General features: G+C 61.3%; 1 protein-coding gene across 6 annotated transcripts in view; it reads right to left on the bottom strand.

Moving 5' to 3' along the window:
- Positions 1-567: 567 nt before the first annotated feature.
- The window catches only part of MGRN1 (mahogunin ring finger 1), a 39,446-nt gene continuing 27,414 nt past the window's right edge, over positions 568-12,599 (bottom strand). The window contains exons 10-18 of one of the 6 annotated variants that reach the window (XM_057487717.1): positions 11,982-12,141; positions 10,651-10,760; positions 8,521-8,586; positions 6,762-6,988; positions 5,728-5,845; positions 5,368-5,413; positions 4,576-4,671; positions 2,406-2,524; positions 568-844 (exon numbers count right to left, since the gene is read on the bottom strand). In XM_057487717.1, the coding sequence (XP_057343700.1) occupies positions 2,418-2,524; positions 4,576-4,671; positions 5,368-5,413; positions 5,728-5,845; positions 6,762-6,988; positions 8,521-8,586; positions 10,651-10,760; positions 11,982-12,141 (930 nt within the window). In that variant the 3' untranslated portion in view covers positions 568-844; positions 2,406-2,417. The remainder of the gene's footprint in view (positions 845-2,405; positions 2,525-4,575; positions 4,672-5,367; positions 5,414-5,727; positions 5,846-6,761; positions 6,989-8,520; positions 8,587-10,650; positions 10,761-11,981; positions 12,142-12,599) is intronic. The other 5 variants (XM_057487719.1, XM_057487720.1, XM_057487716.1 and 2 more) reach the window with 5 other exon arrangements.

The raw sequence follows: 12,599 nt of genomic DNA, 5'->3' as shown, positions 1-12,599 counted from the left end.
CTGACGAAGGCAAAGCCCCCTCTGAGAAAGTGCCACCGGACACCCGCTGCTGCCAATGTCTGTGTGTCCGCACCTCAGCCCCGGGGTCAGACTGCCCCAAGGGCCGAGTGGGACTGCGGGGAAGGGCTGGGGACTGGGGGCTGGGGGGGCCCCGCACTGAAGGGCCAGAGCATCCGAGGGCGCAAAGCAGCAGTGAGAGCCAGGGACGCCAAGGACAGACATGTGGGGTAGGCAACAGGCACTGTTTCCTTCACTGACCGTGACCTGCACCCCACTCCTTCCCTCCCCTGGCAGCAAGTCCCCTTAACATCTCCTGTGAAGACAGCACTTCTCCCACCAATAAATTTCCGTCTGCTGGCTTGCTGAGTTCTTGGGGTATCAAGCCCCCACCAACCGGGGTAAAGCCCATCTGGGCCACACATGAGTGGTCAGCCCTCGCCCACACTGCTCAGCCAACAGGGGCCTCGGGGGAACCCCCGGAGCTCAGTGCCCGGGACAGAAAGCTGCTGTCCTTCATCTTGTACCATTTACAAATACATCAACTGTAGAAAAAGTTTTGTCAAAGGGGACAGTCCACTGTGCTCTTTAATCAAGGGTTGCATGGCCCCTTGGAGCCAGTGGCCACACAGGGCGTGCAGACAGGAGAGGCTGGGGGTCACGCTGGAGTCCGGGTGGCCCCTTGGCAAAGTTTGGGGAGCCGAGGGCTCCATGCTGCCAGGCTGGCCAGACTCTCAGAGTGGAGTCCGCTCGGTGGCCCCAGGAGCAGGCCTGGGGTCACCAAGCATGGGCCGGGGGAGGCCGGTGGTGCGGAGGCTGCGGGGCGTCTCCACGGAGGTGGACCATCCTGCGGGTGGGAGCAGAGGGAGGAGGGGTCATACTCAGCGCAGTCACCCTGTCGCACCTGCCAGGCTCTGGGTCCCACTGACCATGAACCCTCGAACATGCTGGGCCACCTAAGCACCCCCCTTGTCTGTGGTGCAACCGCACAGAGGGCTTGGGGCTCCAGCCCGTGCCAAGCAAGTGGGGGCCTGCTCCCCGCAGAGCAGATCACCCCAGAGTGCCAGCACCTGAAGCCCTGGGACAGACACAATGACAGACTGCCCGCCCCTGCGTCTCCTCCCTCATGTGGTCCATGCTTCCTGGGATCCGACCAGCCACTGTCCTGCGGAGCTTTGCACTGGATCGGGCTGGACGCAGCGCCAGGCAGAGGAGAGCGGTCTTGGACCTGGGTGTGCAGTGGCGCTGCAGGAAGCACCAGGAGCACCCTGCCTTCCTTAGAAGCCGCTCTGTCCTGGGACCAGGTCTGCCCAGGCCTGGCTGCAGCAGCAGAGGGGCCAGCACACTTCCCGGGGCTGCCTGATGCCCCCTGCTGCCCAACACTGCCCGTGGCCAGACAGGGACTATGTCTAGCAGCTGTGGCTCTGTGCGGCACATCGGCTCTGCCACATAGCCCACAGGCAAAACGGTTCCCCAGCTCAGCCTCACCCGTTACCCACTTCTAGAGGTTTCACCTAAATTGCAAACTCAGCATCTCCTGCTGATGTGTAGGCCAGAGGCAGCTTCATAAAAGCACTGGGCCCTATTTCAACAGAGGGTAAGAGTCATCAGAGGAAATGTTCAAGGAGGACAGGAAGGATTTGTGGGACTGTCAGAATAGCCCTCGCTGCGGCCTTGGCTTGGAACAGCACCTGGGAGGAGGGCTGTAGCTGCAGGGCCGATGCGTCCCCGGCCAGGCGGCTGGGCCCTTGTTTCCTGGGCGGGGTGGGAGTCCGGCTGGAATGTTCCACACCACGCACATCTGGGAACCCCCGTGCCAACACCGGGTTCTCCACCCAGGTTCCCCAGAGCCGCTGACAGCACGTGGAGGAGGGGCAGGGGTCCCCAGAGCCTCTGCCTGTTTGGGCAGCCTGTGGGGTCAGCTCGGTGGCCCCAGGAGCAGGCCCGGGGTCACCAAGCATGGGCCAGGAACCGCCTTCCGTGAAATGTCGGCTGTGGTCACGCAGGTGGAGGGAGTGCTGGTATTACGGGAGGTTCCAGAGGTGGGAGTGGGGGACAGGTTAGCAGCAAAAATGGGTTCTCAACTAGGGCTGAGTTCCGGGACCCTAAAGGCAGGGGGAGCCTGACTGGGCCGCCTAGCCTGGACAGAAAACCTCCTGCTCCAAAAGTCAGCCAGGGTCAGACCCCACAGGACCACCTTGGAAAGACGAAGGAGAAGTGCGTCTACAGAGCCCTGGAGTTAGAATCCAGAACACTGGGGAAGACATGGACGCGGAAGAACGCTGGAAAGTGGGGAGGAAGGCCCATGGAGGGAGGGGGAGTGGTGGCTGGAGGGGGTCCTCTCTCCAGCAGCCCGCCAGGGACGCCCCTCGGGGCCGCCCCCCATGCGTGGGAGGGCGATCACATACCGGCTTACTCCTCTACACCAGCAGAGCAGGAGTCGGGCCCCAGGGCTGTGCAGAGGAGAGAGACGGACGCTCAGTTAGCGAAGCCCTCGGACAAAGCAGCACATTCCACAGCGAAGGCTCTGCTTTAGGACAAGGTGCGGGGGGCTGCGAACGAACTGCCCACACAAACCGATGTACAGAAATGAGGGAGAAATGGAGCCAAGCTCAACACAGAGGAACTCCCCCTGGGGAGGAGACACATGGCTGGGGGCTGGACAAGGCTGACCCCTGGGGGCGGGGGAGGCCGGGAAGAACCCCCACTGCACAGGGCTGCTGGGCATCTAGGTTTTCACCATTTTATGGGTTTTCCCAACCTCCTTTTCTCCACCAACAGGGAACACTAAGGTTCACTAAATTATGTCTCATGCATCCAGGGTCTGGCTGTGCAGTTGTTAACAAGAACAGAGACTCCTGTGTGTGTGTCCACGTTCTTAAAGCACACACACACGTGAAAAACGCTCAGGATCTCAAGTGAAAAATGCCAGTAGCAAAACAGAGGGTGCCAGAATGCAAATAAGACACGTGCAGATGTGCTTACGGAGGTGGGCACCTCCCTGAAGTCCCCTGCCCACTCCCCCAGGTGCAGTCAGCAGTGCTGGGGGGGAGCAGATGCAGGACGAAGACAGGCTGCCTCCTGTCTGCATGCTCTGGCGTGAGAACAAACCTGCTCTGCAGAACGGGCAGTGTACAGAGCCATCCTGCTGGCCAGCCAGGCCCTGGGCTGTGTTTTGGCCTTCTGCAGCCTCAAATGCAGACTCCAGCCTCTCCCCTACCACCTCCATAGCCAACTGCCTCCTGCCCCATCTGTGAAGCCAAAGGCCACAGATGCCAGCCTGTGGGTGGGCCGGAGGGCCTGGTTTCACCTGCAGTCCCTGCCCAGCCGGCTTTGGCCTGTCCTGGCCCCGCAGATGCCTGAAGCTCTGGCCACAGCAGGGATGGGAGATGGCACTGCAGAGGCTGGGTGGGGTCAAGAGCCCCTTGACCCGCACCAGGCGGCCAAGGCCCGGGACTGCCCTGCAGGGTCAGGACTCACACTCGCAGCTCAGGAAGCTGAGCTCCTCTCCTCAGGGCTCCAACCCGCAAATCTGCAATCATAATGTAACACCTGCTGTCCTCTGGAAGAACTTACTGGAACTCTGTGTCATTCTAGGGGGTGCCGGCTTTCAGCCATGGGCTTCCCTTTGGGGAGGCCCACGTGCGCCAGTGTAACATGGCGTTCTGCTGTCTCGCCTGGGATTCTGTCACCCTCCGGGCGAACTGGACCCTCTGTCTGCACAGGGCACATCCAGAAGCTGGGACAGGACAAAAGGACCTTCTGCCTTACAGAAGTCACAGCCACCTGATGCCCAGGCCAGGTCACCAGCGACCTAGCAAGCGGGCATCCTGGGGCAGGTGGGGGGTCAAGGGGGCTTCCCGCCACGTGGCAGGAGGCAGGCTCAGAGGGCCATGTGGTTATCTGTCTTGATTCCAGAACCTCACGTGGTCCTAGCAGGCACCCGGCACAGGTGTCTAAGCACCCCCAGTCCCATCCTCCATGTTGGAGCCTTTGACTTGAAGCTGAGGACACTGACCCAAAGGAGCAGATGGCAGAGGAGCTGAAGCCATGGGGCCCTGGGCCGAGGCCTTCAGAAAAGACGGCAGAGAAACAAGACCCCTCCACCACTGCCCTTGGGCCTTGCAGGCACCTGACACCCCAGGGCAGCTTCACCTGCACGGGGGAAGGGAGGGTGGTGGAGGGCTGGTGGCCAGTGGCAGGCCTGGGGCCAGTGGCAGAGGCCTTGCCAGGCCCATGGAGGAAGACGGGGAAATACCAATGGGCCCAGACCTGCGTGCCTGGGCGGGGCAGGAGATGGGCGGGAAGAAGGCGTGAGTCCTTAAATGGCGGCCTCCCCCTTCCTGAGGCTGAGCCGGCTCCAGGGTGCAGGCAGGGCCCGGCAGGGGCCGCGGAGGGCTGGCCGAGGAACCGGGGCCTGGCTGCTTTGAGGGCTGCGGGGCTCACAGCTGGGGAGCAGGACCAGGCCCTGGGCAGGCCAGCCCCTCCCAGTCAGAGAAGGCCCCCAGTGCCTGGTGACAGTCCCCGCACCATCCCCAGGCCTGGCAGGCCCCATGCCAATGGGCCAAGTGCTGTTACCTGGCAGGTAAATGTCAGCAGGCAGGCCAGGTGGGCCTCGGCAGGGCTCAGGGCTGCCGTCCTGCAGGACGTTCTCAATGGAGGACGCTCGGCTTCCTGCAGAGGCAGCGGCAGGTGAGGGACCCACAGGCAGGAGAGGGTCCCAGCCCCAGGAGACATGCTTTCCTCCCGGATGGCCCTGCAGCCCTGGACAGTCCTCAGTCCCCTGCCTTCCAGGGGCCCTGGAGGCAGATGTTTCCTTTTCCTCTGCCTCACTTTCCTTCTCTCCCATACTCAGCGTGGGGCTTTGGCTGTGTGTTTATCACAGTTGAAAATCAAGGTGGACTGGTAAGAGATTCGACCATCTCCCAGTTTCGAAGGGCAGCTGGGACCCAGGCTGCGGCAGGCTGCCACACACTCAACCCTCCACTCCAAAGGCCCGAGGCCCCTGCACAGGGCACTGGGACATGCAGAGGGGCCTGGCAGCCTGGCTGGGCCGCACACCTACACCCCAGCTGTCCAGACCCAAGGCCTCCTCGGAGAGCCCGGTCTCTCCAGGCACCAGCTAGGCAGCCAATACCGAAGGACCTGAGTAGAGAGAGCTGAGCATGTACAGAACGATGCGGATGGGAAATAATGACTGCCGCTGCCGGACGCCGGGTGCGCAGGGGCAGCAGGAGCGGCGCTGCGGGCTGTCCCCCAGGGTGCCCTGCCGCAATGAGCTCGCGATCGGGAAAGGGGGCTGCCCTGGAGGCCTCTGCCTCCCCGCCAGCGGCGAGTCCGGGAACACTCCTCGGGAAGGAGAGGGCTCACCCTGCTTCAGTGACGATGTCCCATCGACCTCCTCCGTCACGAGGCTCTAAGGAACAGAGAAACGCCCCCCTGGTGCCAGCAGCTGGAGGCAGGGTGGGGGCTCAGCGGCCGCCGCCACTCCGGGACAGGCGGTGTGCACCAGGCACTTCCCACGCAGCCCCTCCTACCACACAGTGCCCACCCCGCGGATGGGGGAGCAGGCTGGAGGGGTCACAGTGGGCCAAGGGGGCCAAGTCGGGGCGCGGCAGAGTGGGGCCCAGGGCACACCTGGCCACAGGTCTGGGCAGCCAACAGGCAGGCGTGGGAAGTGGCCATGAGTGGGACTCAGATCTCACTGGACCAAGGAAGGCAGAGCCTCACCTCTGGGGAGCTGCTCAGCGCCAGTCGCACCCCACCCCGCGGGGGCGAGGCCTCCAAGTCCGGAGAGAGCTTCTCCTCATCCTCCTCGTGGATGGGGGACGATGGGGACCGCAGGGTACTGGGGAAGAGAGTGGGAAGGGTGGAGGGCGGTGGATGACACCCACCAACTCCACCCACGTCTATGCCACCTGCAGGTGAGCCTGCGAACAGGCGACAGGGTCCTTGGAGCAGGTGCCCCTGGGCAACCACTGGGTGTTGCCACAAGCCTAACTACCGCGCTGCTCTTCCAGGAGGAGAAGGGAACCACGCGGCTACACCTGTGGGGAGTGGGGCAGTGCAGAGGGCAGTAGGGGGCCCAGGCCTCTCTGCGACTGTGGAGTAGCTCCGCCCACGCCTAAGTCACTGGCCCCACGGCTGGGTCATCGGACCCGTGCTGCCTTTGCAGTTTTCTAGGGAAAAAACAGTACATGTGTGGAAGGCAGCTCAGCAGGGCCAAGTCCTCACCAGCAGCCACAGCTGACCCTCGGCCAGCCCCGGGGCACTTGGCCTGCAAGGCTCACGTGTCGGTAAAGAGGCTGCCATCACACAGAACACCGTCACAAACAAGCTCCATGCGTGTCCTTGGTTCCGCCGTACCCAGGTGGGTTGCCATCACTGGGCTCACAGCAGGGAGTACCCACTGACAGCCCCCAAAAAGTCCTGGAACCCTGACTCAAACCGCTCCCCTGGGCAGACACTGCACGTGCCTCGTGGTCTGATGCTCCTGGGTGGCCTGGGGCGGGAAGGACACCAGGCGCCTCCGACCCCCACAGATTCAACTATTTCCTGCTGCTTTGCTCCATCTCCTGTACTATGACCGGCCTTAGCCACAAGCCTAACCCGCTACTGGTCTTCTGAGCCCTTCTGGCCAGTCACTGGATGAAACGTTATAAAGCTACTCAACCTGCAAATAAACACAGCGTGCGCCACTCACTGCAGCAGCACAGCTCCCCGGCCCCAGAGCAGGAGGGTGGGAATCCTGGCACCAGCCTCACCTGTCGGGGGATTTGGTCCTCGGCTTGCCTTTCTGGTTGCTGCTTTCCATGATCCGATCAAGGCCAGCAAGTGGGCAACTAGCCTGGGACAGGCCATCAGAGATGCCCGAATAGGTGATCTCTTCATAAAGGGGGGCTGAAGGAATGGCGGGGGAAATGGCCCGAAGGCCATTGAGCGCCTCGAGCAGGGAGATGGGCTCATAGCCAGGTGGGATGCTGTCCGAGCTCTGCAGGGACAAGAGCGGGTGAGGCACGGGCTGGCCAGGCTCCCTGTCCACTGCCCACTGCCCTGGGCTTGGCCCCAGGGAGGTTCCTCTCCCCAGAACCTGCTTGCTGACCACCTCCTGTCTGCTCCACCTTCCAGGGGCTCCCTCGGAGGGGCCAAGGGCCCTGGAGCGCCCAGGGCTCCCTGGCTGCTGGCTGCAGCATTCCACACCCAAACGCCCAGTCAGAGGGAGAGAGGGCCTGGAAGAGCCGTCCCACCCATCCCCTGTCAGCCCCTACCTGGCTCTCTGTTCCTGCCTGGCAGGGGGTGGAGAGCGAGAGAGGGTTAGCGACAAGAAGGGGGGCCCGGGGGTGGGTGGAGAGCAAAGCCATGCGAGAGGCAGGAGAGATGGGGGAGCCTCGCGTTCTAGACCAGGGAGGACTGGCCCCCAGGGAGCCTTGCCCGACAGACACCCAGCCCAGCTGAGCCCATGGGCCTGGGATGAGCATCTGCAGGGGGGGACATGCCCCCTAGGTAATCCCAACGGGCGCCCCTGGTTCAGAACCCATCTTCCGCCTTGTTGGGAGCAGAAGAACTTAACAGGCTGAGTCTCGCTTCAGGGCTGAAGGTAAAGGGAGAAGGGAGACGCTCGGGTGCTGTGGGGGCGGGGCAGCCACAGGCGTCACTCTTCTTCGGTGACCAGAAGGACGGACGCTCCCAAGCGTTCCCTACCCATGGTGACACTCGCCCACCCCTAACTCCTGTCCATCTGACCGCCCCACTGGAAGGGCAGCCACGGAGCACCCCCGGGAGGCAGAGGGCCAGGGTGGGGGCTTCCTGGGTCCCCTGGGCCCCTTCTGCCCTGCATTTGCCCCCAAGCTGTTCCGATCGGAGAGTAAGTACTGCGCACCGCCTCGCCCTCTGAACAGGGGACACCTCTCTCCGTCTGTATCACTAGGCTGACTCGCCAGTGACTCCCACGTCTCTAAATTTCCCCAAGGGGACATGGGGTCCAGCCGGGTCTCCTGGGTCAGCAGAGGCTCCAGGCAGAGGCCCAGCCCAGCTGCCACATGCTGCCTGGCCCCCCAGCCTGCCTCCAGAGATGCAGAAAACCAAGTTCTTGGCCCAAAGCTCTAAAAGCCGAGGGGCAGAGAGCAGGGGTGCAGGGTGACAAGCAAGCACGAGGAATGCTGTTCGCGAACACCAGCAGCATTAGTTTCCCCTCCAATGTCATTCCACTGCCAGCAAGAAAAAAAAGGGAAACGAGGCCGTTGGGGACACGGGCGGAAGCAGAGCTGGCGAGAAGGGGCAGCCGGAGGCCAGTGCTGTTGCCCGGGGGCCACGAGACTGGCTTTTTGCCGACAGACCTTGAGCTTTGCTTGTTCCACAAAACTCCCTTCCTGGGCAGGGACGCCGGGACTGGGGAGAGCGGATTTGACAGATTAAATTAGCCAAACACGTTAGCCTGGGGTGACAGCGACTTCCCATACTTGTCATTGGTTTAATAATTAGGGCACGGGGCAAAGACACAGCCATAGGGCCAAACACACTTACTGTTTCCCTTTTAGGTTTCTTGCTGGCCAGTGAGGCGGGGTGCGCCTTTGATTTTTTAAAGGGACACTGTCAAAATAAAAGTCATACATTTTACATCTGCCACCCACCCACCCGGCGCTGGAGCTGGCTGGACAGGGTCTCTGATCTGCTGGCCTCTGTGTGCCATGAGCCAGCAGCACAAACTTAAGGTGCATGTGAAGTTTGGGGACCTTGCCAAGTTCGGGTTCAGCCTCAGGGGTGTGGAGGGGGGTCTATGCAGCTTAGAGCCTGTCCCCAGTGCCACCCATGGTCTGGGACACCCCTGGCAGGACCTGGCCAGGGCAGGCAGGAGAGTGGCCAGGCATTCCCCGTAAGTCAACCTGACTAGGCATGGGGAAGGGTTCCCTGACAAGGCCTCTGGCACTTCTAAGAGACTTGGCACCACCTCACAAGACTCATCACCAATGTCTACCTCCTGGTGGCTGCTGGTGAGAAAAATCGGTTCCAAACCACACCCACTGTGCCACAATTTTAACAGACTCACTAGACAAAATGGCAAACTTGGGCCTCTCTGGCACCATTTGGAAATTGCTCATACAGGGAACATGACAGAGAACGAGGACCCATTTATTTGGCCACCTTAACCCTCTGGGGCATGGAAGGTCGCCATCCAAGCCCCTTCTGCCCCACACTGTTTGAGAGGCATCTGGGCTCTCTTAGGCGGAGAGTGACAACCATGGTGGGTCTGCCTGACCCTCAGACACCCTGGGAGGGGCACACAGGGACAATAAAACCCACCACCTGAGCGTCCATCCCTCTGTGAACAGGGAGACCCCTCTGTCGGGGGCAGATCACCCTGAATGCTGCTCCCCTCTCTACAAAACTGTGCTGTGGAGGACAGGTGCAGCACTCCTAAATCGGGTCCAGGGTCAGATGTGCCGGAGGGCTGCCTGCAGGAGGCAACCGGCCTGCAGGCAAAGCCGACAGCGTCACTGGCCCGCCCCCAAGGGGCGGCCTTGCATCCTCTCCAGCTCTGAGACCACAGCTTCGTGTTTTGAAAGAGAAGCCAGATATATGAGTCTTAATTTCCGGACTTTTAAACATTGGCCCAATTTTCAGAAACACTGTGAACTGAACACATCACCCCCACCTGCCCAGTACAGGAGTCCATCTCATGGGGCTGCCATCCAGAGGGTTCGGGCTCTATTTCTTTTTAGAGCCAGCAGCATCTCTACGAGTCACTGGGGTCGAATAACCTCCCTGGAGAGCCAGGAAAGCGGATTCACCAGCTGACCACACTTGGGGTCCACTGGGACCTCGAGACCCAGGCCTGGCCCTCGTCTTTCCTCCCCAGCCTGCCCGCCAAGGCCTCTCCCTTCTACCCTGTCCCCATTGCTGTCTCTCTCTCTCTGTGTCTGTCCACCTGTTCCTCCCTGTCTACACTCATCCCTGTGTGTCTCTGCATCTCTGGGTCTCCTATCTCCCAACCTGTCTCTATCTCTTCCCACGTCTCTGCATCTTTCTCCATGTCTCTTTGCACGTGTCTCTCACTGTGTGTCTCTCCTGTCTCTGCCCACCTCTCTGTCTCTCTGCCCACCTTCCCCCAAAGCCAGGCTGGCTCCCCTCGGCCAGCACCACAGCCTGTGTCAGTTCCCCGGGGACCAAGGTGCCCCCCGGAGCCCAGGCTGGGGCCGCACAGAGCATGTGTCACAGCCTCCTGCGAGGAGACCTCACTCCCTCAGACCCACAGAGCGTCCCCGGCTGTCTGGCTTGGTGGGGCAATGGGGATGGACACTGAGGCTCAAACCCAGTGGAGGGCGACATGCTGTCGGCAGAACTGGCAGCCGGAGCTCCCCAGCCCAGCCTGCTACCCCCACTCAGCCTCATGCCACAGTGCGGCCAGGGCTAGCCTGCCAGGCAGATGAGGACAGAGGCCCAGAGGGCCGGGAGGCAGAGATGCTGACCAGACAGTCTGGGTCCTGGCCCAGCACTGCCCCCGAGCCAGGGCCCAGGGCCACCCGACTGACCCAGGCCCACGGGGGGCTGGACACCATCCTCACAAAGGCAGGCGGGCCCTGCACAGCGCGCAGGGACTTGCTCCGGGCGCCCTCCTCCCCCCACCCCACATCCCCAGCACAGGCAGGCACCTACAGAGTGCTCGTCGTGGTCCACACTCTGGGCCAGAACCGGGCTGAAGGAGATGGGGGACAGTGCTCCTGGCTTCTTCCTCACCGCCCGGATCTGCAGGAGCGCCCGGAAAGCTGGGCACAGGGAAGACTCGTGTCAGGCAAGGAGCGGCCGGTTCCAGCACCACTGGGACCCTGCGAGTTCTGGGGACGCTGGCTGCCCCCATTGCAGGCAGTCCCGGGATGAGCCACATTTGAGAATGAGGGGCAGAACAAAGTGCTAACGACACGGCCCCAGGAGGGAGACAGTAGGCCAGGACTGTGCTGCCCGACCTGGGGAGAGCTTCCAGGGCTGCTCCCCCGCACCCGGCTCTCTGCTCCCAGCCCATACACCCTCCTCAGGGTCACCCAGGACGCTGCACCCATCCTCCAGGCCCAGCACACGTCCCCTGCAGCCTCCCACTCCATCCCAACGTCCTGCTGAGACGGAGGTCTCCTCCTGGGCTCTGGGCCCCTCACACCGCCTGGCCTCGCCCTCCATGCCCACACCCCCAGCCCGCCCTGTGGTCTCCACGCACCCACACCCCTTGCACAGCCTGCCTGGCTGCTATCTCAGAGGGATGACCCGTGATGTGCTGGTGTGGTTGGATCTGCTCAGCAGGGTCAAGAGCGTGTGCCTCTGCCCCTTGCTAGCCATGACCTTGGGCAGGTACCCCACAAGGCCCAAGACAGTGAGGGGTGACATGTCAGTATCCCCAGCTAGCCCCAGGGAGGCTGACCTGCACACCAAGGTGGGAAATGACAGAAAGGCTTTTTCTAGAAAGCCATCATTTACCTAAGACCCCACTGCTGGGGGGACACGGGTCCAGGACAGCTGACCTACCAGCTCAACAGTCATTTTGACCCAGTGGGATTTTTTACACTGAGAATGTTCAGATTCCCTCCACTGGAAGACAAATATTTTATTCAGAATTATGACCATGATGATGACTTCTGACTGAAAACATGTCTAGGGTGCTCTAAGAAACCAAATTTAATTCCTCCATCAATTTTTCTACCTAGCCCATTTTTCATTACACTGTGGTTTGTTTTAAAGTATTTTCCACATAACCTTTAAAACAGAGATTCGATTCACTGATCAATTTCTACCCAGTTCCATTTCACTGCAAACATGTGTCCTCGAGCACCCTTCCTGGCATTCACTCTGAAAGTCTAATTTTCCTGAGGCAGGTGTGCAGATCTGACCCGTTCACAAGCCCATCAGATGCCAGGCATGCAACTGCCTATGGCAACCACCACAGCACGATGCGCTGCGTCTTCTGCCCCCCACAGCCCCGGTGCACGGGCCCCACTCACGCAGACGGCAAATGGGGCAGCTGCTGGCCTGGTAGCGCAGCGTGTCGGCGCAGGAGTTGCACAAGCACAGATGGCGGCACGGCAGGATCAGCGTGTCCCGCAGGTCCGACAGGCACACCACACACTCGTTGCTGTTGTCACTGTTCTCCTCATCTGAGAGCTGTAGGAACCCGAGGGTCTGGGGGTTGGCAGGCTCCCGAGGGTCAGAGGTTGGGGCAAGTGTGGGTGGGGGCAGGGAAGGGGTCTTCCTGTCCCCAGCCACCCCACTGGCCATCCCCCACCTGCCCCAGGAAAGAGAGGCCCGAGAGGGTGGAGGAAGGTCATCGCGGGGCAGGGAGCCTCAGGAGATGTGGCCCTGAGCTGCTTGTGCTCACAGGCTCCGATCTAGCCAGCCCATGCCAGCCACACAGCAGAGAGGAGGATCTGTGCCATCCCCCTCCACCAACACACACCCCAAATCAGAATTCAGGTCTCTTTCTATTCCTCAGAACCAAAAGGAAAATGTGGACAAGACACAAGACAGATCAAGTCTTCCAGAGGCTACCTACTTATCTGGTTAAAACGAAAGAAACTGGACTAGTCTAACTTGTCTAACCAGAACTGGTGATCAAGACACAT

The sequence above is a fragment of the Manis pentadactyla genome, chromosome 10 (genome assembly GCF_030020395.1).
Source record: "Manis pentadactyla isolate mManPen7 chromosome 10, mManPen7.hap1, whole genome shotgun sequence".
Taxonomy (NCBI): domain Eukaryota; kingdom Metazoa; phylum Chordata; class Mammalia; order Pholidota; family Manidae; genus Manis; species Manis pentadactyla.
The sequence above is the reverse complement of the archived record's forward strand: the minus strand, read 5'-3'. Positions and strand labels throughout refer to the sequence as shown.